This window comes from Silurus aristotelis, assembly GCF_946808225.1.
Source record: "Silurus aristotelis genome assembly, chromosome: 4".
Taxonomy (NCBI): domain Eukaryota; kingdom Metazoa; phylum Chordata; class Actinopteri; order Siluriformes; family Siluridae; genus Silurus; species Silurus aristotelis.
In genome coordinates, this window is record NC_139577.1 from 4,376,081 (window position 1) to 4,397,942 (window position 21,862).

The 21,862-nt window shown below is 36.9% G+C and overlaps 3 protein-coding genes across 3 annotated transcripts; 2 read left to right on the forward strand and 1 right to left on the reverse strand.

Moving 5' to 3' along the window:
• Nucleotides 1-1,751: 1,751 nt before the first annotated feature.
• mgst3b (microsomal glutathione S-transferase 3b) lies at nucleotides 1,752-4,769 on the forward strand. The gene is made up of 4 exons (XM_083540584.1): nucleotides 1,752-2,038; nucleotides 3,278-3,400; nucleotides 3,831-3,903; nucleotides 4,311-4,769. The coding sequence occupies exons 1-4, from the start codon at nucleotides 1,913-1,915 to the stop codon at nucleotides 4,409-4,411; spliced, it is 423 nt and encodes a 140-aa protein (XP_083396710.1). The 5' UTR covers nucleotides 1,752-1,912; the 3' UTR covers nucleotides 4,412-4,769.
• A 4,351-nt stretch (nucleotides 4,770-9,120) lies between these two features.
• tmem50a (transmembrane protein 50A) lies at nucleotides 9,121-15,370 on the forward strand. The gene is made up of 7 exons (XM_083540359.1): nucleotides 9,121-9,239; nucleotides 10,282-10,387; nucleotides 11,150-11,262; nucleotides 11,353-11,420; nucleotides 12,897-12,989; nucleotides 14,061-14,121; nucleotides 14,367-15,370. The coding sequence occupies exons 2-7, from the start codon at nucleotides 10,286-10,288 to the stop codon at nucleotides 14,410-14,412; spliced, it is 483 nt and encodes a 160-aa protein (XP_083396485.1). The 5' UTR covers nucleotides 9,121-9,239; nucleotides 10,282-10,285; the 3' UTR covers nucleotides 14,413-15,370.
• Nucleotides 15,371-15,783: 413 nt separating this feature from the next.
• On the reverse strand, nucleotides 15,784-21,611 carry rhd (Rh blood group, D antigen). The gene is made up of 10 exons (XM_083540360.1): nucleotides 21,367-21,611; nucleotides 20,131-20,323; nucleotides 19,875-20,025; nucleotides 19,606-19,765; nucleotides 19,321-19,496; nucleotides 18,561-18,698; nucleotides 17,887-18,014; nucleotides 16,959-17,038; nucleotides 16,280-16,353; nucleotides 15,784-16,042 (listed from the first exon to the last, which is right to left on the reverse strand). The coding sequence occupies exons 1-10, from the start codon at nucleotides 21,515-21,517 to the stop codon at nucleotides 16,016-16,018; spliced, it is 1,278 nt and encodes a 425-aa protein (XP_083396486.1). The 5' UTR covers nucleotides 21,518-21,611; the 3' UTR covers nucleotides 15,784-16,015.
• Nucleotides 21,612-21,862: the final 251 nt, after the last annotated feature.

The window sequence follows — 21,862 nt, forward strand, 5'->3', positions numbered from 1 at the left end:
GTGCAAATAACAGTATTGTGCATCACGTAAGATAAAGAGGTTACTTGAGAACATTTGTACAACATACAGCAGTAACAGTGTGTGTAACATATGGGGATGATCTAATGACTGACTGTTCTGATAATCAAGTACTTATAGATATGATGCAGGGAATATAATTAATGTCAGTGGTTGATGAATGTGATTGCTTGGGGAAAGACACTGTTCCTGTGACTGGCAGTTTAGGTGAACAAAGTTCTGTAGCGCCTGCCAGAAGGGAAGAGTTGAAAGAGGTTGTGTCCAAGGCGTGGGTAGGAGCACACCAATTTTTTTTTATTTTTTTATTGTTTGCTGCAGTCTTTTCCTGTCCTGTTTTGTTGCTGCTCCAAACCAGATGGTGATGGATGTGCACAGGACAGATTCAATGACTGCATTGTCGAACTGCATCAACAGCTCCTGTGGCAGACCAGACTTCCTTAATTGGCATATAAAGTACATCCTCTGCTGGGCCTTTTTAAAAATTGAGTTTATGTTGGACTTGAAGATCTCGAAGGTCTCCACAGATGACACAGGACTGTCGGATATTGTTAGGGGGAGTAGTGTTGAGGGGTGTTACCTAATGTCCACTATCATCTCCACAGTTTTGAGTGTGTTTAGAGTGCCTTTAGCTTTTATTCCAAGGTATTCAGTATTCTTATAGTTTATCTCTATATTTCAGTGAGGGGTTTTTAAACATCCAGCTGCAAAAGGAACTAATACATTTCTCATAGAAAATGTCATCATATACAGTATCAACAAAGTAATCTTTAGGCTAAGGGCAACTGAGCTGGTGTATGTGGTAACTATACATGAACAAAGTGCATGTTTATAGCAGGCACACTCCTGATAAAGTAGGCAATGATTCTATGTCTGAGTCATACAGGCCAGGTGTATATACTGTTTTTACTCTGGGTCAAGTTAAAGTCTGATAAATTTAATATATATGTGGAAACTGTGGTCTATGTTATAACTGTACATGAACAAAGTGCACTTTTATAGCAGTTATTGACAAAATCTTTTTCTTTTGCATGACATTTTAGTTATAGCTAAATGTTGATATAAGATTGCAATTCAAAATGTAGTCAGTTGTGTAATGTAACTAGCCAAACACACACTGACTAATGTTTATGGCAGTTCCCAATCCAGGATTATGGTTTTACTGTTGCTTCATGAACTCTATCCACAATTATTTCTCTTGATGAGTATCACGCCTTGAGAAGAAGATCATTTGTGATCTTTAACTGTTTTAGGTTTACTGATTCTAGTCACACATTAATTACTTATTTAAATATACTGATTTGGCTGATTATACCACAAAGATATATTTCATGCATGACAGAAACACAAAAAAAGGTTAAAAGGTAAAAAAATAACCAAATCAGGGGTTACTCCATGATCAGGGCGGGGAATCAGTGTGTTAATGTGTACAGAGTCACATTAGGGTGCATGTTTTTATTTTGAAACTTTGACCCCGAGTGTTCCTAGTGCTCCGACTCTTTTTAGTGAGTCGGTTCGTTTGGTTGAACCCCGGAAACGAGGACACACCTCATTACTTACAATTCATTGCTGCTTCTTTTTATCTGTACAAAAGTTTAATATATATACTTGATATATATCATGTTTGTTTATGTTTTTTTAAACAAATTATCGTATAATATACGCGAGTCGGCTCCCATCAACCAACAAGCCGATTCGAACCACAAATGACACGTCTCGGAAAGGTCGCGCGTTTAATCGCGAGATTTCGCAGCCAGCTTCGTTACCCCCCTTTCCCTCTGTACAGATACAAATCGCTTGCATCATCGTGACGGTGCACTTTATTGGCCTTGTTAAATAGATTAGGAGTGTGCGTCTTGTTTGTCGTTGGGAAAGCTTTCACCTCGAGAGTTTGATCATGGAGATTTTGGACATTCTCCCTGCCAATTTCGGCTATGTGATCCTAACTTACTTCTACAGCTGGGTCATGTTGACTTACCTCGGCGTGAACGTCGGCCGAGCGCGGAAGAAGTATGACGTCAAGGTAAACATTTAAGAAAGAAGATTTGACATGTCGCGCGTTTGTTTACCTGTCAGGCCGATCGATCCTAGCTTATTTGCATTCGAATAATAATTTGCATAATATTAAAGTTTATAAAAGGGGTTAAAAAAATAAGTCTCTTACGACAAGTTTAATCCTTCTGTAGTGGTATTATTGCTAATATTCGGCCAAACCCGGGGCCATCGTCCATTTACCAAATGGCGGTACATTAATCTCGCGATATTAACCACACCAGACATGTTAAAGATGGTTAATGGATTATGCTAGCTACTAATGTATAACAATGGATACCACTTTGTGTAAAAAATGTGTTATTACTCAATAAGGCTTGTTATAACTAAGTAATACATCTTAAAACTGTTGGTCTGACGGTCAGACCACAAAGTCTGTGATTTTAGTTTACGTTTGTATGTGCAATCAGTGTAAACATGCTCAATGAGTCACCCAATCCTGTTACAGGACACGCATGGACATGCAAGTCAAGATGTACAGTACAGACAAAAATCAAAATAGAAAAGTAATCTTTGAGACCAAACGTGGTATGGATGTCTGGCATTGCTCAACCGTATTTGCATCACGGACCAGTTTCAGGGTTTTCCAGCGGCTAGTGGCAAAAAAAACATTCTGCCACAATGAAAGATTTCAATGGCGAATGACTTGACTTGTCTGAGCTGATAGGAAGACTGTAGTAACTCAAATAAGCACACTTTACATCCACATAGAAAAAACATCTACGCATACACAAATTATTGAAGCTTGAGGTGAATGGGCCAAAATAGGTTCCACTTCTGTCAGTCACAAACAATAATGGAAAAGCTGAAATGGGCACAGGCTGATCCAAAGGGTAAACTTGAAGCATCAAAGATTAAGGATATAAAAATACTAAAACTAGTCTTTTTGTGACTGAGAAGAGTCCTGTTTTATGTCTGAATCATAAATCTTGAAATAATACAATTGTGCATTTTTTGCACACCGATTATTGTAAATAAGGTTTACTACATGTTTGCCATATTTAAAAGAAATAAACAATTTGGGGTAAAAAGGCCTGATCTCCGCATTTGATCTTTCGTCCTCTGTGTCATTTGAAAGCTTCCGAAGAACAGTTATAACGTGATTGTGTAAATTGTGTATAAATTCTTTACTTAATGTTATATAAACTGTGTGCTCTTAGTGTGATACCTGGGTCAAACTTACATTGGCTTATTTTGTTTGTGTTTGCAGTACCCCACTATGTACAGCACTAAGGACGACGTGTTTAACTGCATCCAGAGAGCTCATCAGAACACCCTAGAGGTTTATCCACAGTGGCTGGTATTCCAGACCATTGCTGCACTGGTATATCCTGTAAGTAGATAATTTTATTGTGTCCTCATTATATCTGGCCTCAAAAAGGAGTGTGCATTGAGGGCTGTGTATGTGTGGTGATTTGTTTTTGTGTAAATTGTCATGCTTTGTATCACTGGTGTAAAAACCCATACACTTTACACAGCACTTGTATTTAGCTTTCTTCATTGTGTTTGGTGTCCGCAAACTTCTTTCTAAACTTGTAGGTTTTTAGTTGTTGGTTGATGTTTAACAGGGCAGATTAAAGCAAACAGAAACACCTAATCAAACAGACAAGTGGCAGTATGCAAAACCTGTATAGTATAAATAAATAGTATACATTGTTTTTTATATACAAGGCCACATAAATATGTATACTGAATATCAAAGTTCCTTTTTTAAGGTTCTAGAAGTTCATTTAATTCTTTTTGTCTCAATTCTCTCTATTTAGACAGCTGCCGCTGTTCTGGGGGTTATTTGGGTGACCAGCAGATTCTCATATGCCTGGGGTTACTACACTGGCGGTAAGTTCTTTGGTTTTATTTGATTTGTCACCCAGTGGAGATTTGAATGAGTTCACTGTATTTTATACATGAAATATTTTTTTCCACACTTTGCAACCTCTAAAAGAGGTTCTGATTCGGTGATTATCAACATTTATTAATTAATCTTCCAGTGAGGGGAAATTTAAAGTAGCCAGTCTGACATGTGTTTGGGGAAGTGGGAGGAAACCAGAGAACCCTGACAAAAAGTGAAAACAGGCGGAGAAAGTCTGACAGAAGCCCAAGCTAGGGTTTTAAACTGGGATTCTTAACTTCTTGGTTGGTCACTAGTTCCTCCCCAATGTGATGAAATCAGTGACCAACCAGGAAGTTAAGGCACCTCATGCCATCCTGAGTGTATTCATTGTGTTCTCTTTCTTTTCTTTAAGACCCAGCCAAGAGGATGATCGGGGCATATGGCTACATTGGCCTTTTCGGATTGATCTTCCTGTCAATGTCTGTGGCACTGCAACTGCTTGGAGTCATTTAAGAGCATATAAATAAGCTCTTCTCTCGTATATAACACTGACCAAGTTCTCTTGAAAAAAAACATTTTTGTATATCCTGTTAATAATTTTCACAGTTATTCACTCATTTATCTGTAATCCCAAGATACATTGTTCCATATCCTTGACCATAATGTGCACATATATGCACGCAGTAAATGTTTTTTTGTAGAACTGTGAACACTCATTTCTAAAGCATTAGTCATGGCATTTGTATTTCTATCATAAATATACAGTGAAACGAACTTTTACTGTAAACTAAATATACATATTTTGTAACTTTCATGTGCCTTGAATTTCAGCTGGAATCATCATCAGAATAAAATACATTCATATTTTAAACTGTCATTACATTTTCATAAAGATATTTATTTATATATATTTATTCTGTTTTACTTGGATATCCAATGTTAAATATGCAGTAACCACTGTTATGTTTAAATTAGATTTGAGGTAAAACGATAGAATTGTTAATGCTAAAAGATATAGAGTAGATATTGAAGATATTACATATTAAATAAACGGTAACATGAAATGAGTCAACTTAAGCCCGCTGTTTTCTGAATGAACTCTGAATCCTTGGTAGATTTCTGAATGAAATCACCCAAAACCCTGACCAGGGAAAAAAAAAAAACAGTTGAATGAAATAATGAACATGGTCTGCTGAGTGCCTTTTAATAAGTAAACAATACCTTTTGAGATTTCATACAACCAATGTCAATGTAATGCAAAAAACATTTCAATATTATTTAATCAAGGGGGCCAAGATTTTCCACCAGACCAGAAGTCACGAAGACTTTGCATACTGGTTGCTAGAAGGCCTTAATTTTATAGGCCTAATATCAAGCCATTTCTAAAATGCTGCATGGATGAAAATCCTGAGATTTTGTAATGATTAGATGTTATTGATAGGAGAATGTTGACCAAAAGAATCAGAATAACTGAAGTTGTGTTGTTTTGTGTAAACATGAGTTTAAATCTGCCCTGTTTATAGTCTTATAGTGATTAAGTGGTATATACAATAATCTCCAGGAAGATATCTGTCTTTTATTACTGTGCTAAATGTCACTAAATGTGTATGAAGTGTACTATGGGCTGCCATGTTGAAGTAAACCTTATGAGAACAAACAGGGGTGCTTTATCATGGCTGGACTTTGTGCTCTGATCCCAGCTTGTTAGAAGCATTTCACTGTTACTGCTGTAATGTATAGGTGTCAAAAAAAATAAAATTGAACACAGACTGCACCCAAGGTCTATTTACCGAAAATTAATCTCTGAACTCTCTGAAAGCACACGATGGTATGCCAGTAGGCTGTCCACAAACTTGTGGCACCTGTTTATAAAATCGCGATAGCTTTTATCATATTAGTAGTTAATGTTTCTAGGTTTTGCTCGCATGAACTTTCACCATATGGAAAGTGTAAGTGTAAATTTAACATGAGTATGCCATGCCTCATGTCAAGGGTTTCGACATATTAAACGACTGGGAAGAAAATCAGAAGCTCGTTCACAAACTACCAGACTGGGCAGCTTTACGCTGGAACCGACAAGTCACGCAAAGCCTAAATGAAAATTCCCAAGTTTTAAAGAGTTCGCTAGATTTACGTCAGATGAAGCCGAGATTGCTTGTAATCCCATCACGTCCTTTCATGCCCTTCATTTGTCAGATTCTATCACTGAGAAGAGAAACCTCAGAGATGTGAAGAAAACCAAAGCTAGTGTGTTTACCACTCAAATAGTCACTAAAAATGGAAAACACAAGTCAGAACAGGGGAAAGTTAAGGTTTCATGTATCCTTTGTTAAGATAATAGACACCAACTACACGCATGCTACAAGTTCACTGAGATGGTGTTAGTTGAGCGACGCAACTATATAAAGGAGAAGAAACTCTGTTATGGATGCCTGAAATCCGGCCACAGCGTGAGAGACTGCCGTCATCGTCTTTTCTGTGACCACTGTAAAGGAAAGCATCCTACAGCCCTGCATGATAACAACTATAAAAGAGAAAGGACTACATCAGAACCAGAAACAAATCAAAGCGCTGCTGCAACGTCACTCAGAGTAGCAGGTGAAGGCTCATCAAACACATCTATGGTGATACCAGTCTGGGTTTCATCTAAAAATTATCCAACCACTGAGAAACTCGTCTATGCACTGCTCGACACTCAAAGCGATACTATGTTCATTGACCAAGAAGTGAGTGATGGTCTTAATGCTGATAAGTATCCAGTGAAACTGAAGTTGACGACTATGAGTGGCAGGGATACGGTGATCACAAGCGAAGGTGTCTTTGGGCTTCGTGTTAGAGGATATAGTTCTGCAGTTCAAGTCGATCTTCCGGTCACCTATACAAAGGACTGCATACCTGTCAACCGCTCTCACATTCCCACTTGTGAGACGGCTAAAAAATGGAGTCATCTGGCAGAAATAAGGCATGAAATACAACCTACCGAAGGACTGTGTAGTAGGTCTTTTGATCAGTTACAACTGCTCAAGAGCTATGGCACCAAGGAAGGTCCTTTTAGGAGACGACGAGGAACCCTATGCTGTAAGGACCGATTTAGGATGGAGTATTGAAGGGCGCTCACCACAAACCCAGGATGCGTTGAGCACACATCATCTGTGTCACAGAATTACAGTTAAAGAGCTACCTCCGTTAACTCCTACCGACGTCATTCGCATTCTAGAGTCTGACTTCAAAGATGGCAATGACGACAGCAAAATTGTGTCACAAGACGACATCACATTCTTTAACATACTGGAGAAGGGAATAAGGAAAAATGTGTCTGGACATTATGAAATGCCTCTGCCCTTCAAAACCAGACCCAGCCTGCCTGACAACAAAGGCTCTGCTATGACGCGCCTCCTTCAACTTAAAAGAAAATTACAACGGGATGAAAGGTATAAGGAAAATTATGTTGAGTTCATGGAGGAAGTCATTGGGAAGGGAGATGCTGAGCAGGTCAATGACGGTGGGAGTGAAGAGGAGAGATGGTACATTCCCCATCATGGTGTGCATCACGCGAAGAAGCCAGATAAACTTTGTGTAGTGTTTGATTGCTCAGCCAGATACAAAGGAACAAGCTTGAATGATCACCTCCTCTCTGGGCCCGACATGTTGACACAACTTAAGTGAAGTTCTCCACTTAAATCTAGCTAAGGAGAATCGTGACATCTACCCTCAAGGCTCGAGATTTGTTATGAGGGACCTTTATGTGGACAATGGGCTCGCAAGTGCCGAAAACACTGAAGATGCTATTCAGCTTGCCAGGGAAGATATGTATGGCAAGAAAAGGTGGAGACATGTTCAATACCTTGCAGAACAAAGGAATACCTCGCCAACATAGCTCTTAGACAGCGTTGGCATGCTCCAAGAAGGAATTTACAAGTTGGAGATATTGTAATCCTGAAAGGAGAGGATTGCACAGGAATGAGTGGAGATTGGGTAGAGTTTCAAAAGCCACAACTGACAAAGATGGACTTGTACGGAGAGTTAAACTCCAGCTTGGTGACCGTAAGCTTGGCAAGAAAGGGGAGCGTCTTCACGAGTTGTCAGAAGTTAAGCGCCCAATCCAGAAGCTTGTTCTTTTGCTGGAGTCAAATTAAATCTGCTCCTTCCCTCTATAGTGCATAATAATACATAGTTATTGCTAAGTTTCCAACTTTGGCACAAGTTGTCTTTGCCCCTATACGGGTTCCGGGAAGGCAATTTTCAGTTGAAATGATTCGTGCTTAATGCAGTCTGTGTACATCCCATTATTCACTCATGATTGGTGGGAGTCTAACTAACTCTAAGAAAAAAATAAATAAAGTAATCCTTTTGAGCTCCATTTTGTTTGGTCTCTTCCCCCCCATATGGTATAGTCCTTTAACTCCGCCCCCATACGGTATATTCCTTCAACCCCGCCCCCATATGGTATAGTCATTTAACTCCGCCCCCATACTGTATAGTCCTTTAACTCCGCCCCCATACGGTATAGTTCTTTAACCCCGCCCACATACGGTATAGTCCTTTAACTCCGCCCCCACTAGTAAGTAAAACGCATACATGGAAAAGGGAATTCATGTCGCTAAAATGCTCTGAAATCGTACAAAGTTCTCAATAAAAGTAAGGGATAATTAATCACCTAGCTGGAACGGGAACAAGATACTGTGTTTGATTTGTTTCATGTGTATATGCATTAATATGTGGGTTAATCTATTTAACTGTGAAGAAGTGTTTTAATGTGTTGTTATCACTTATGTCATATGATACGTCAGTGTCACATGACACTGTCACATCTGTGACATCAATGTGTGACGTCACAAAAGGGCTTCTTATAAAAGGTTTTTCATCAAGGAAAGGTAGATTTTGTGTTTCCCAAGAAAAGGCTGACGGCTGAACACAAAATAAAGGCTTTTTGAAACATCAGTACGCTTCACCATTGTCTGGCTGGGGGTTTGCTACAGTAATAACTCTTGTTCTTTTGGCATTTAATTAAAAAAAAGTATAAAAAAAAACCCAGTAAAGTTTGAGTATTCTAAATCCTGTACCATGTTTTTACTGACACGCTGGGGCGAGTACAATCCCCTGATTAGCGGACACCAGATAGTGAAACCCCTTATTTGGTCCTTCGAGCTAGATAGGAAACCTTCCTAACTAAATATGATACCATAAATCCTTCTCATTTTTTATGACGCGTAAATGAACAAATGTTATTGTGTACTGCAGGGCCAGACAGGTTCTTGTCTGCGCATGCGCACTCCTAAGCCTCAAAAGGAAGACACTGAATTGTTTGGTTGTTGACTACAGGCGATAACAGCATCAGAAGGTGAGGACATTTACGCATTTTATTCGTATAAACATCTACATTTATAGAATAAATGTACCAGTGCGGTTTTAAATCCGAGACGAGCTCAACAGGCTGCTTTTTGAAATGGATAATGGAACAATTATTCCCCAAACAATACCGCGCTAGCGATATAATCTCGATGGCTGTGTTTCAAATTGACACACAGTGCACTACGTAGTGTGGCACGGCGCCCTGTTATCACCGCCAATGTAGTGCGCTAAACTAGGGAGGATGCCGCAATTTGAGATTCGGCTCTAGATTCTTCGCTAAGTGCTTACTTTCGCTAGCTCATAAAGATGATGTGAGATTTAGGGTAATTGTAACTTGACATTGTCTATAATGCATATATTTAGAATTATTGCGTATTTGTAATTGTAGATTTGTTAAGCATTCTCCGTTCAAGCTTGAAAGCTAGCTGGATTATTAGCCAGTTGTAGCTTTTCCTGGTTAGCTGCGTGTAGAAAGGTTTTTTTGTTTTGTTTAGTTAGACTGCGCATCGACAGTTCTTTTTTTCCCACTGGATTAAAAATATAATCATAATGTCATATAATTAAAATATAGTTTACACAAAGGCTATTCTTTATAATCCGTCCTGAATACAGTGTATTTATTGCCTACTTCCCAAATGACTACTTTCTCCGCCTGTAGTGCACTCCTTGGTAGTTTATCTCAATGGCAATGTAGTGCACTAATCAAGAGAGGAAGAAGCGATTTGGGTTCAGCCTGTTCCTAATTGTGCAACGTATTTATTTATAAGGCATGTTTGGGTTGTGTGTAAATAAAAGCTACATGTATAAATTATTGTAAAAGCGTATGATTCAAATATAATTCAGGAAGATTATATAATTTATTATAAAATAGTTTAAGACTTATGTTATCAAGTATATAATATAATATTATTACATGTATTATGTAAATAAATATAAATGCTAAAAATGCAGTGCTTTGTGTGTGTGTGTGTGTGTGTGTGTGTGTGTGTGTGTGTGTGTGTGTGTGTGTGTGTGTGTGCATGCATGCACAGAAAGATGTCCGGATTCCTGGATGGTATTAGATGTGGGGATTGTGAATGCAACATAGACTGGGCAGAAAAAAGAAACACCATTGCCTCAATAGCAGCTGGAGTATTGGTAATTCGTGTCTAATTTATTTCATATCTTTTTTGTGTACTCAAGTTCAACTATACAACTACAGTCATAAATAATATTAAATATAATATCTCAGGGCTGCAGAAATGACGTTTTTCTTCTTGAGGTTCTCTACTTGTTTTTTGGGTTTTTTTTTGGCTGATACTGAAATATTATAGACCAGGTAAGACATTATACCTGGTTTAGTGGGTCCTTCTCACATCTCCAGGGTTTTGGGTTTGATCCGGAGCTTGTGTTGAATTCATTGATAAAATGTTTATCACTCCTAAGTGACATCCCTGTGGATTTATGAGTAATAGTGGACCTTCTTTTGACTTTCATTTTTCAGTTCTTGTATCTATCTGTATGTTTGGTAGGACCGGGGCATATTTACAGTCATGGTTTGAGCTCTAAATGCTTTGAGCTTCACTAAATAAGTGGTTTGGTGAAGAATATTTGAAACAACATATTATTAGTATGTGTACACTCAAAAAAACGGACACTAAATTATGATTATGATGATTTGTTTGTAGTGAACTTGTCCTGAATTTCAATAACAGCAAGTTTCCCAATAAAACAAATATAATTTATGGTAAATTATTATTGTAGACATTAATTGAAAGTGTCTTCGAAATAGAGAAACCGATCCTGTGGTGTTAAGATCGTTCCTGCAAGCTCCTCAGGATATGCAAATACGCTGATCATAATATTTTTTACCTCAGCCGAATTATTATTCATCTCCCCCATGATGTTTTTTTATCGCAGTTTTTCACAGGATGGTGGATCATCATCGATGCGGCAATAATGTACCCCAAAGAGCAGGACTTTCACCACGCGTACCATGCCTGTGGGGTCATCGCCACTATTGCGTTTCTCATGTAAGGCACAGGTTTCTCACATACGCTGGATTGCAATTGAGAGCAGTCACACGGCACAGGTTAATTTCTGTATTTATTTGTCTCGTGCAGGATCAACGCCGTGTCAAATGGGCAGGTGAGAGGTGACAGCTACAGCGAAGGCTGCATGGGACAGACAGGTGCGTGTTTCTGATATGCCGCTAAGACATGTTTCTAAGTCCTACACTATTATATACTGAACGTTAAACGGGAGCGGTGAGTATAAATAACCTGCCCCTGAGTAGACAAACTCGTCTGGCTTGATTTTCAGAGTGAGTGTGTATGAACTTTGAGTGTCAGCTGAGATTGCGTGGTTTCAGAAACTGTATTATGTGCAACACCAAGCATTCAGGATTGTAGAAAGGCAATTCTGGTATGTTATTCTAACAATCTAGCACATGAAAGCACGCATTACAGATGTGCTCATATTTCCTTATCTCACACTCACCCTGTAGTGTGCCATCCATAAAGTCAGCTCAGATCTACATTGAAATATATTTTCCACAAAAATCATAATGTAGTGTAAAAGTCTGACAAAGTTCTGTAGGCAAAAGTTTTACACCATACCTGTAAAAGCTGTAAAGCAGTATTTTCATGATGTTTCTTATGTTCTCTCTGAAAATATCACGGCTTACTTTATATGAACACATTGTTTTCTGTAGTATTTAGTACTTTTTGTTGGAAAAATCATGTTTGGAAATCAAGAATTTGATTTGAGAGTTTTTGTACTGATTTGGTCATTCAGGAGTCAAACCTCAACACACTATATACACCGATCAGGTACACCATTATGACCACCTGCATAATATTGTTTTGGTCCCCCTTTTGCTGCCAAAACAGTTCTGACATGTCAAACATTAACAGAATTGTGTTGGATCGGACTACACAGGCCAGTCTTCGCTCCCTACGTGCATCAACGAGCCCCGGCCACCTACAACCCTGTCGCCGGTTCTTCACAGTTCCATCCTTGGATCACTTTTGATAGATAGTGACCACTGCAGACCAGGAACATCCCTTAAAAAATACAGTTTTGAAGATTCTTTGATCCAGTCGTCTAGACATCACAATTTGTCCTTTGTCAAACTCGCTCAAATACTTACGCTTTCCCATTTTTTTCTGATTCTACATATCAAAATTAAGGACAAAATGTTCACTTGCTACCTAATAAATCCCACCCACTAACAGGTGCTATGATGAAGAGATAATCAGTATTATTCACTTCACTGGTTCTAATGTTGTGTATATTAGACCGAAGAAAAACTTAAATCTCATATCAGTATTTAGTCAATTTCATATTTTGCATTCATATAAATCAGTATTTAAGCACAAAATGATATATAATTGTGCTCTTTGCATTGGCTATGATCCACACGTTGTGAGGGAGCTAAAACTTTCTCACCATTTTACTGAATGTTTATTCATCTATACTTATAGTTTAAGGTTACTGATCAGAAGGGTGTTCGAAGAAAGAATGTCATTCTGCTGTAAAGTAACAGTTTATGTGCTATAAGACGGTTGAGTGGATGTGTAGGTCATGTGCTATAAGATTGTAATACCAGCGCAGGGACCTTGTGTGTTGCTTTATTGAAATTTGTTTTTATTATATTTATATACAGGTGCGAGAGTGTGGCTCTTTATCGGCTTCATGCTGGCCTTTGGTTCACTTATTGCTTCCATGTGGATTCTCTTTGGAGGCTTTGTTGTGCCTGGTAAGTTTTTTTTTTTTTTTTTTTTTTTTTTCATTTATTTTTGTGAAATGCATTTGGGTGGGGTTTTTTTTCAGTCACGTGATATCATGTGGTATTCCCAGATTATAGCTACAACAGTCATGGGGTTATACGTGAAGTAGTGGTGTTCTTGGGAATATAGATCATTTCTTCATCATTCCTTAAAAACACTTCCTGTGTAATCCTTGAAAATAAAAGACATCGAAATAAATTCAAGACCTGAGACTTGAGACTAGTGTGAACCAGGTGGGAGGATAGTTGGAGTTTTAAAAGTGTAGAGGCTGGAATGACATCAGGTCTAAATGATATGAATAGTTCTCACTATTGCGCAATATAAACGCAGTTCTGCTTCAATACAACACATTCTATTGTTATATACGCGGTGATATTAAAAAGTTTCAAGACTGGCTCTGTTTACAAGAAAGTTTAAACATTTTTTTTTTATCTACGTTTACACACTGTCACCTTCAAAATAGTTCCCTTGCACAGCAATACAACACTTCCAGCGTTCCAGCCATTTCTGGAATGTGTCCTAGAAGTCTTCTTTTCGAAGAATGTCAAGCACCTTCTGCTGTTCACACTCGATCTCCTCACTGGTATCAAAACGATGACCTTTGAGCCTCATTGCTCAAATGAAGAGTGGGATGGGTGCAAAAGTGAGATCATGTTGTTTCCAGAGAGAAACTCATGTGCGATAAGAGTTAGGTGACAAGTGCACAAGTTGACATAATGGCATAATGACGTGGTAACGTACGTGGTCAGAATAGCACCATTTGCACAGCTCCCAACGTACACAGGACAATGTCTTTTGGCACAATAACTTATGAAGGTCAGTGCTCCCTGTGACTGTGCATGCAGCCTTCTGCTGCCATCTGTTGGCATGTTACAAAACTAGACTTGAAACTTTAATACCACCTCGTATGTCATGAAAGTAGATTTGTGTCTTAAGTCTTGCATTCAATACAATAAAATATAATGGATTTATTAGAACCCAGAATGAATTTTTTACTTTGATCATTTGAGATTTTTCTTTCTTGATGTTGCTGTTAACAGCGAAGGATGCAGTGTATCCTGGGATTGCGGTTTTCTTCCAGAACGCCTTCATCTTCTTCGGGTATGATGTAAAATCAGGGAAAGCCTAACGTCTCACACACATTTGATAAAAAAATCAAATGTGTTAATTAAAAATTTAAATTAAGTGTTAATTAACTAGTTAGATGTTATTTAAGTGAATTTTTTTTGTTTTTGTTTTTTCTTCAGTAGAATGTTCAGGATATTTACAACACCATGCCTATATTTGGTATATTATATATTTATATATTCAGTGAATTTGTGTTTTTTTTTTATTTTTTATTATAGGGGTCTGGTGTTTAAGTTTGGACGCACAGAGGACCTATGGCAGTGAAAAGTTCCTCCCTGACCATCACACACCCCTAAATCAGTCTATACTCTTTCTCTTTTCCCTATTTTTCCCTCATTGCCGCTTTTCCCCATTCACAAGCACATGTGTTGAGATAGATAGATGTGGTGAGGAGCTGCATTTTCCAAACCAAGCGTGACGGATCCAGGCTTTGAATTCCAAAGTACTGGACGTTTTTTTAAACATGTCAGGTGTAAAAAGAAAATCGAGAGAAAGAGACGGGGAAAACTGACGTAGTGAACATCGACACCCTGCACTCCTGTTATTGACACGTTGCACTGTTCTTTTACCTCACATTTAGTTTAAGGTGTTTTCTTGACTGTGTTTTAGTTTCTTTGTTCACGCTTGGTTCGTGTTGCGGCCTGGGAGAACTCTTATCAGTCAGATTTAAACACACACACACACACGAACACACACATGCTCTTGAAGAGAACTAAGTTTCTAGTATTGAAAGCTTTCCAATGAAAATTACCCCTTTTTCCTCTACATCCATCTGCTACATCACCAACATCTCATCACCTTTTTCTTCATCGAATTTTCTGTTTTCTCTTAAACCTCGGTAAGAAATGATCGCCGATTCCTTTCCTCCACTCACTTCTGTCCAGTATATTGAATATTTAGGTGTATCTAGATCTCCTTCTTCACACTGTAGCCACAACTCCAAGGTTTCCAAAACCACCATACATATTTACCACAGTCAGAGGAAGTCATCATCTGTGTTCCACTGGGATACATAAGGAGTTTACCTGCATGACCATTATGTTCTGTTATGCTTCCACACTCGCTTTTGGAAGTTTGTGGGGGGATAAACAGGTGTGACATCCATTTATATCATTTTTTCGCTACTTGTATCTGAAAATGTAAAATTAAAGCGCAAGTCTTCATGTTATCCAACTCTATCCATTGAAAAACACCTGTAAATGAATGCAAGGTAACATTTTCACTTGGGTCTTTTTTAATTTTTTATTATTTTGCTCTGATTGTTTTTTTATTTGTCACAAAATCATAAGCATCCAGATTAGATAAGATTTTCCTATTGTATACACAAATAGTGCTTTTAATGCCCCCCCCCCTTTTTTTTTTTTGCTATTATGTGTCTATATATATATATATATATATATATATATATATATATATATATATATATATATATATATACACACATACACACACACATTTTGCTTTACGTTTGCACTCTATTTATGTTACACGGCTGCTGTACAGCAAAAGACGTCATTAAAAGCAAGCACAAAAAAACAAAAAAAAAAAAATGCAGCCTGTCCAGCGCTGATCCATTTGAATTGTTTGTTAAATCAAAACACTAGAGGAATGTAATTTCTAATTTTGTCTAACAAGTTTTTGTTTGGTTGGGGTTTTTTTTTTTTTTTTTTGCAACTGTATTTGTCGAAATAAATAAAATGACCCAAAATATCTGCGTTTTTTTTTTTTTTTTAAGCAGGACCAATGCAACAATTCTAAATAAACACCTTGAAAGGGGGGGGGGGTGTTTACAATCATACACAGAAAACATATACACAACACTCAATATTCTTATAATCAATTCTTCCAGGGTCTTCAACATTTGGTCTTACTTGTGCGTAAGCAGATGCGGGAACTGGAACAAAGACAAAAAGCATTAATAAGGCTTACTATGCAGGAGGTTTGAAGAATTCAAACCTAGAATTATACAGAAAACAGATGTGTCATGCATTTTCTTAAGGCCGAATCTTAAATATATTGCTAAACACTTTCCTTGGGTGTGCACAGGGAAAGTGAATAAAAACTTTTTAGATTTTTCCCTGAACTTGAAAGAATGTCTCATGTTACTTCAAAAAAGAAAAAACCCACACACCTCCCAGAAGGCCTGGTCATCAAAGCAATTCCTGTCCAGCTGAGGTTTCCAGAATTTCCATTTCAAAATCAGTCCTGTAGAAAAAAAAATATATAATTTTATATATATATATATATATATATATATATATATATATATAGAGAGAGAGAGAGAGAGAGAGAGAGAGAGAAATCTCTATTATTCTGCATAAGATAGTGCTGTGGAGCATCAGCTTTCATAACAGAAGTGATTAACCTAAGAACTGATTTTACTAATAAGATCTGATAATCGTGATGATACTTCAGTTATTCAGAATTAAATAGTGAATCATAATATAAAATTTAGATCAAATTCCAAATTACTTTTGAATTCTAATTAAATATTCAAATATAATCATGAACTATAATGAAATACACAATTAGAAGAGTAAAACCTAATAAAAAAAATACTGTACAAACACTAAATTATAATTTTAGCATTTAATAATAATAATAGCATTTGATTACAGATTTGAAATACAGTTTTGAAATAAACTTTAACTGGCGTAACACCCATAACTGGCTCATTACTAGAAAACATCAGGTTAAAACATGGTCACTTGGTTTACCATGTTAACCAAACAGTAGTACTAAATCCGAACTGACAGGTTAAAATCAAGGGTTTTTGATTTTATCAGCACTTGACATATACTAATACAGACCTGTGATAACACCCATAACCAGACTCATTGAGACTGTGATGAGCAAAATACAGATGTGATGGACAGCAAACCGGACAGCTCTGAGAATAAACAAAAAATGGTGTTCAGCATTATTTAGTTACTTTACTGAGTTTGTTGCATAAAAACAAAAGGAACTTGCATGTGACTTTTAACAAACGTCACATGCAAGTTCCTTTTGTTTCTATGCAACAAATTTGGTAAAGTAACATTATAAAGATTTACTTTCACCAATATATAAATGTACGGATTTTGCACCTTTTTTTTTTTTTTAAATCCTTCCTTAGCAGCTTTATGCCCTCTTAGCATCCAGACAGTTCTATTCTCCAGACTTTCAGCAAAATACCAAAATCATTAATTAGAGATTTATTTCTGAACTTGAAATCCAGTGAATCCCAAAATCCAGTGAATCCCCTGGGCAGGACATCCATGATAGGTAACACTCCAGACAACTGTTAGGACTACTGTCTACTTGTATGGTTCATATTTTTAGAAAATTATATATTAAATATAAACCACACACACACACTTACATACACATCTGTATTACTTAAATTGGGTCTAACCAATGTAAACTATTTACTTTAATCACATTTCTCCATTTTTTTAATTTTATTTAATCAATTGAATTTGTGCCAATTTAATTGATTACTAAATTTGACCAATATAATAAAATATATAAAATATTATACCAAGCAGGTATATATATATATATATATATATATATATATATATATATATATATATATATATATATATATATATATATATATGTATATATATATATATATCTGTATATATATAAAACTGTATATACATGCTCTGTATAACGTTAGTAAAGGTAAGTAAGGATTTCATTTATTTATTTAATTATTGATTTCATGGTTATAGGAAGTGTAAAATGTTTTACATTATGCTGTGACTGATACTGGCCAGACACAAGATGAGTTGAGCAAACCATCCCAGAATTCCTGGCACTGCATGAACAAATAGGACACCATTGGTATCGTGGCAATCAAAAGCAAATAGCATGTGGTCCTGAGGGACAAAGATATAGAGTTAAAACCAAACGTAGAAAAGAAACAGTTTTATAGTATTGAATTCTGAGGAAAAGCTGCTTTTAGTACTATATTCAAGTATATTCAAGTACTATTTATTTATTGAATTTTAAATTGGACGTATAATCAAATAATAAAAAAAAAAGTGTTACATTCTAATCAAATACTGAATTCTGAGTTTTAATTAATAGAAATCGGAAATTTTATTATAGTGCTGGATTATATTATATACTGATATAGTAATTCTAATAAACTGTTTTATTCTCCTGTATTTTAATCAAATACTGAATTATAGTACTGAATTCTATGTAAATACTGATTTATTGTACTGCATATAAGAATGTAGTAATTGGAATCAATACTGAATGAAAGTAGTGAATTTAAATAAATTACTGTAGCAGTAATTATTTATTGAATACTATGAAATGAATGTAGTTCTCCGTTGTAGTAGTAAAATATCAAATTACATTGAACATTGAATTACAGTGATAGTGATTGTTATCAGGTATCCAGATGTGTATTCTACCTTCAAATATCGAAATCCCAGAGTCGACAAAAGAGAAGCACAAAAGCCAATCGTCATGGCAACCCAGGGAGCAGGAGCCAAGGTCACGGTACCACCGACAGCGATGCCACCAGCCAGCATGGAGCTCTGAATATGCACCTTCAGGTGAAATCACATCACTGTTTATTCATCTAAACCATTTTACAATACTAACTAGTTGACTAGCTCTGTAGTCTGGTGTTTCAGAGGATAACCCATTAAACTGACTTGTATTCACTTGCTGTTAACTTGATGTGTTTTACAGTTCAAAACAATTATTTCAACGCTTTGTTTGTTGCCTGTTTTGAGTATGCATTGTTCAGCATTGAAGGTATTTGTGATGTTCACAGTAGTAAATAATGGCTAATATGAAAGTAGACACTCTGGGTTTTTTCTCTAGCTTACTAGGTACAATTTTTGTTATCTAAAAAGCTTTAATTGTTCTGTGTGTTTTATCTCAAAACCAGTGAAATATAGGGGGTGTGGATGATTTGGCCAACAGGGGGCTCACAGTTCTCCAGTTTCCAATCAACCTGCTTACCGGCAGCTAAACACAGGGTCATGATACTCTACATACAGAAACCTGACACAGTTTTACTGTCTCCAAAATTATTATTCAGAGTTTAAGAGTTTAGTGTAATGTAACAGCAGTTTCTCCATCATTCTCAGAGTAAAGTTTACAAAGAGATGGATTTATTCTTACCCTCAAACACACCATAACATTGACTTGCCACTGACTCACCAAGTTCATCTTGCCTTTAGAGCTGGAGAGCACAGAGAAAGCCATCGCTGTGATGGCACTGACGGCCAGAGACAAATACGTGTTGCACAACACACTGATGCGCTTTTCCGATCTTCGGATGTTGCTCTCCAGTGCTGAGTTCAAACTGGGCCAGAACATCCATAGAAACAAAGTCCCTGCGAGAGTTTATCTTAAATTAAATGATGTGACTCATAATTATCAGAAAAGAAAAATCATTGCAGGATTTAAGACGGTTCGAGCAGTTTAGGTGTCGTGTTTACTCACCAAACATGGCAAAGAGGCCCGACGTCCTGCCAACCTTTTCTTTCTCATGCTTCGGCTCCATTTTGCTACGGAAAAGTACGCGTGTTGTCATCAAACCAAAGAGACCGCCAAATATGTTGATGAGCGTGGTGCTGTACAGCCAATGCATCTGTATCGGTCTCTAATAAAAGAGCAGTAGTTGTGTAGTAGTTCTGTAAGTTATATAAGTTAATCCATCCAACATTTTTTTATTTTATTTTATTATTTTTTTTCTTCCCCCATCAACTCACCTTTAACAAGGTTTGTATGAGCCACTGGTTTAGTACAAACCCAGTGACCTCAATAAGGGTAAATATCAGAAGCTGGACTGGGTTGGTTTTTCCATTAATGGCACCCATAGCCACAAGAGCCGAAGCCGCACACAGCTCAGCGTCTACCAAACTGCAGGAGAAATAAGTGTAATTGCTGGTATAGAGAAAAATCTATGACACACAAAGCAGTGTGCTGTGGTCTGGTACAGAGCAGAGTTTTTAGTGATTACATTACCTTTTTAGGTTGATATGGATCTTGCTGTCCCCAAAATGTTGAGACATAAGGATGCCATTTAGGATGGTGGCCCACTGCACGGCCATGGCAGAAACCAGCACATTGAACGCCGAGCTGCTGAAACCGTAGCGTACCAGAAAAGTAGCCAAGAAGCCAAAGCCCAGAAACACCATCACATGGATGTCCTGGAACTCTGCATGGAAATTTCTATTTTAAAAAGCAGTATAAATGTGTAATGTACAGAATAAATGGTATGCAGTGATTCTATGGTGGTGGCAAGTCTAATAATATGAGCTGTAATAGCTGTTGGTCTAAAATGGAAGGTCAACATTTTAGCTAGCAAGAAGACATCACAGAAAAAATATGTGCATTAGTATTAGTATTATATATGCAGATATCGATGTAATATTTTTGTCAGTGGTCATTTTATATGCAAGCATGAATGACTGAGGTAAGAATAGACCATATTTGAATTGTTTATGCCTTACGTTGGAGGATTTGATCTAATCTTAAATTTCTTTTTTTTATGTCCTGTTTGTCTACATACCAAAACATAAAACAAATCCTTCACATCTCCAATTTTGCTTTTATTAATGAATGTAACGAATCACCATATGTTCATTTTCATAAGAAAACAAATATAATTTCATTGAATTTCATTCAATCTAAAAAAAAACGATCTGGTTAGAAACAATGCAGGAGTAACCCCAACATCATTTGACTTACAATATTTATTGACATTGACATTTCCTTAGAGTTTATTTGTGCGTGTAATACTGTTTTTAATCAATGCCTACAAACTCAAGTGACATCACATGTGCTGTTTTAAAGGGTGGAGGTGTTGTCTTGGCTTTTTGGATTCCTCTTATCACCCAAGCCCAGTGGTGTATACCATCCCCGCCCCAACGACATGGCAATCGTACACACTTTTACGCTAAATTTGTTGACATAAATATGTGTAACTCTCTTTATACTGTGTATATAGAATTCTTAGATGATGCCAGTACAACTCACATCTCAGGTTTTACACCACAAACTAATACAGCAGAGGAACATCTGCATACAAATTTTAGCTAAATAAGGAGAAAAGATATAAAATATGTGCTGAATCGTTGCTTCAACGTACAACATATTTTTTGTAAGATAATATATTTATCTATTTATAATATATCTATAACACAACTTTGATGCATACACACAATGTACATACATCTATTTAATGCATAATCCACTTACTTGCATATGAATAAATAAACACGTTTTCCTTTTCATTCCTAGAGTCCTCGATTTCCACACAAAAGGTGAAAATAACAATGAAGGTGGTTTGCAGAAGAAAAGCCACAGGTGGAAGCCGGGCTCGAAGACTAGGAGCGTATTTTGGAGCCATGAGAAAATGAGTAATCACTCTGTTATTGCCTGCATGCCTTCACTCTGGTTCTCTTCCAGCTGGACTAACCAGGGTGGAGAACCTCATTTACAAGTGGCTTTATCGTCAGGGGACTAGAAAGCTGTGCCATGTACCCGCGAAGTCTAACTTGGTTACAGAACAACAATTTTTTTGCAGGCCTAATCACTAATTTAATTAGTTTATATTCACAGAGTACCTTCTTCAAAATAAAGTTTGCTTGATATGATAGATGAAAAAGTGTAGAATTGCCAATAAGAAAAAAAAACATTATGTGTATATACGGTAGAAATATGTATACATTTCTATCTCTTTGTGTATATGGAA

Excerpts from the sequence above, each read along its gene's own strand:
- mgst3b (XM_083540584.1), top strand. The coding sequence starts at position 1,913 with ATGGAGATTTTGGACATTCTCCCTGCCAATTTCGGCTATGTGATCCTA. Across the intron at positions 2,039-3,277 it reads GGAAGAAGTATGACGTCAAG|TACCCCACTATGTACAGCAC; the intron begins GTAAACATTTAA and ends TTGTGTTTGCAG. Across the intron at positions 3,401-3,830 it reads TTGCTGCACTGGTATATCCT|ACAGCTGCCGCTGTTCTGGG; the intron begins GTAAGTAGATAA and ends CTCTCTATTTAG.
- tmem50a (XM_083540359.1), top strand. The coding sequence starts at position 10,286 with ATGTCCGGATTCCTGGATGGTATTAGATGTGGGGATTGTGAATGCAAC. Across the intron at positions 11,421-12,896 it reads AGGCTGCATGGGACAGACAG|GTGCGAGAGTGTGGCTCTTT; the intron begins GTGCGTGTTTCT and ends ATTTATATACAG. Across the intron at positions 12,990-14,060 it reads TGGAGGCTTTGTTGTGCCTG|CGAAGGATGCAGTGTATCCT; the intron begins GTAAGTTTTTTT and ends TGCTGTTAACAG.
- rhd (XM_083540360.1), bottom strand. The coding sequence starts at position 21,517 with ATGGCTCCAAAATACGCTCCTAGTCTTCGAGCCCGGCTTCCACCTGTG. Across the intron at positions 17,039-17,886 it reads AGTATCAGTCACAGCATAAT|AGCTGTCCGGTTTGCTGTCC; the intron begins GTAAAACATTTT and ends GTTTATTCTCAG. Across the intron at positions 16,043-16,279 it reads ATGACCAGGCCTTCTGGGAG|TTCCCGCATCTGCTTACGCA; the intron begins GTGTGTGGGTTT and ends TCTTTGTTCCAG.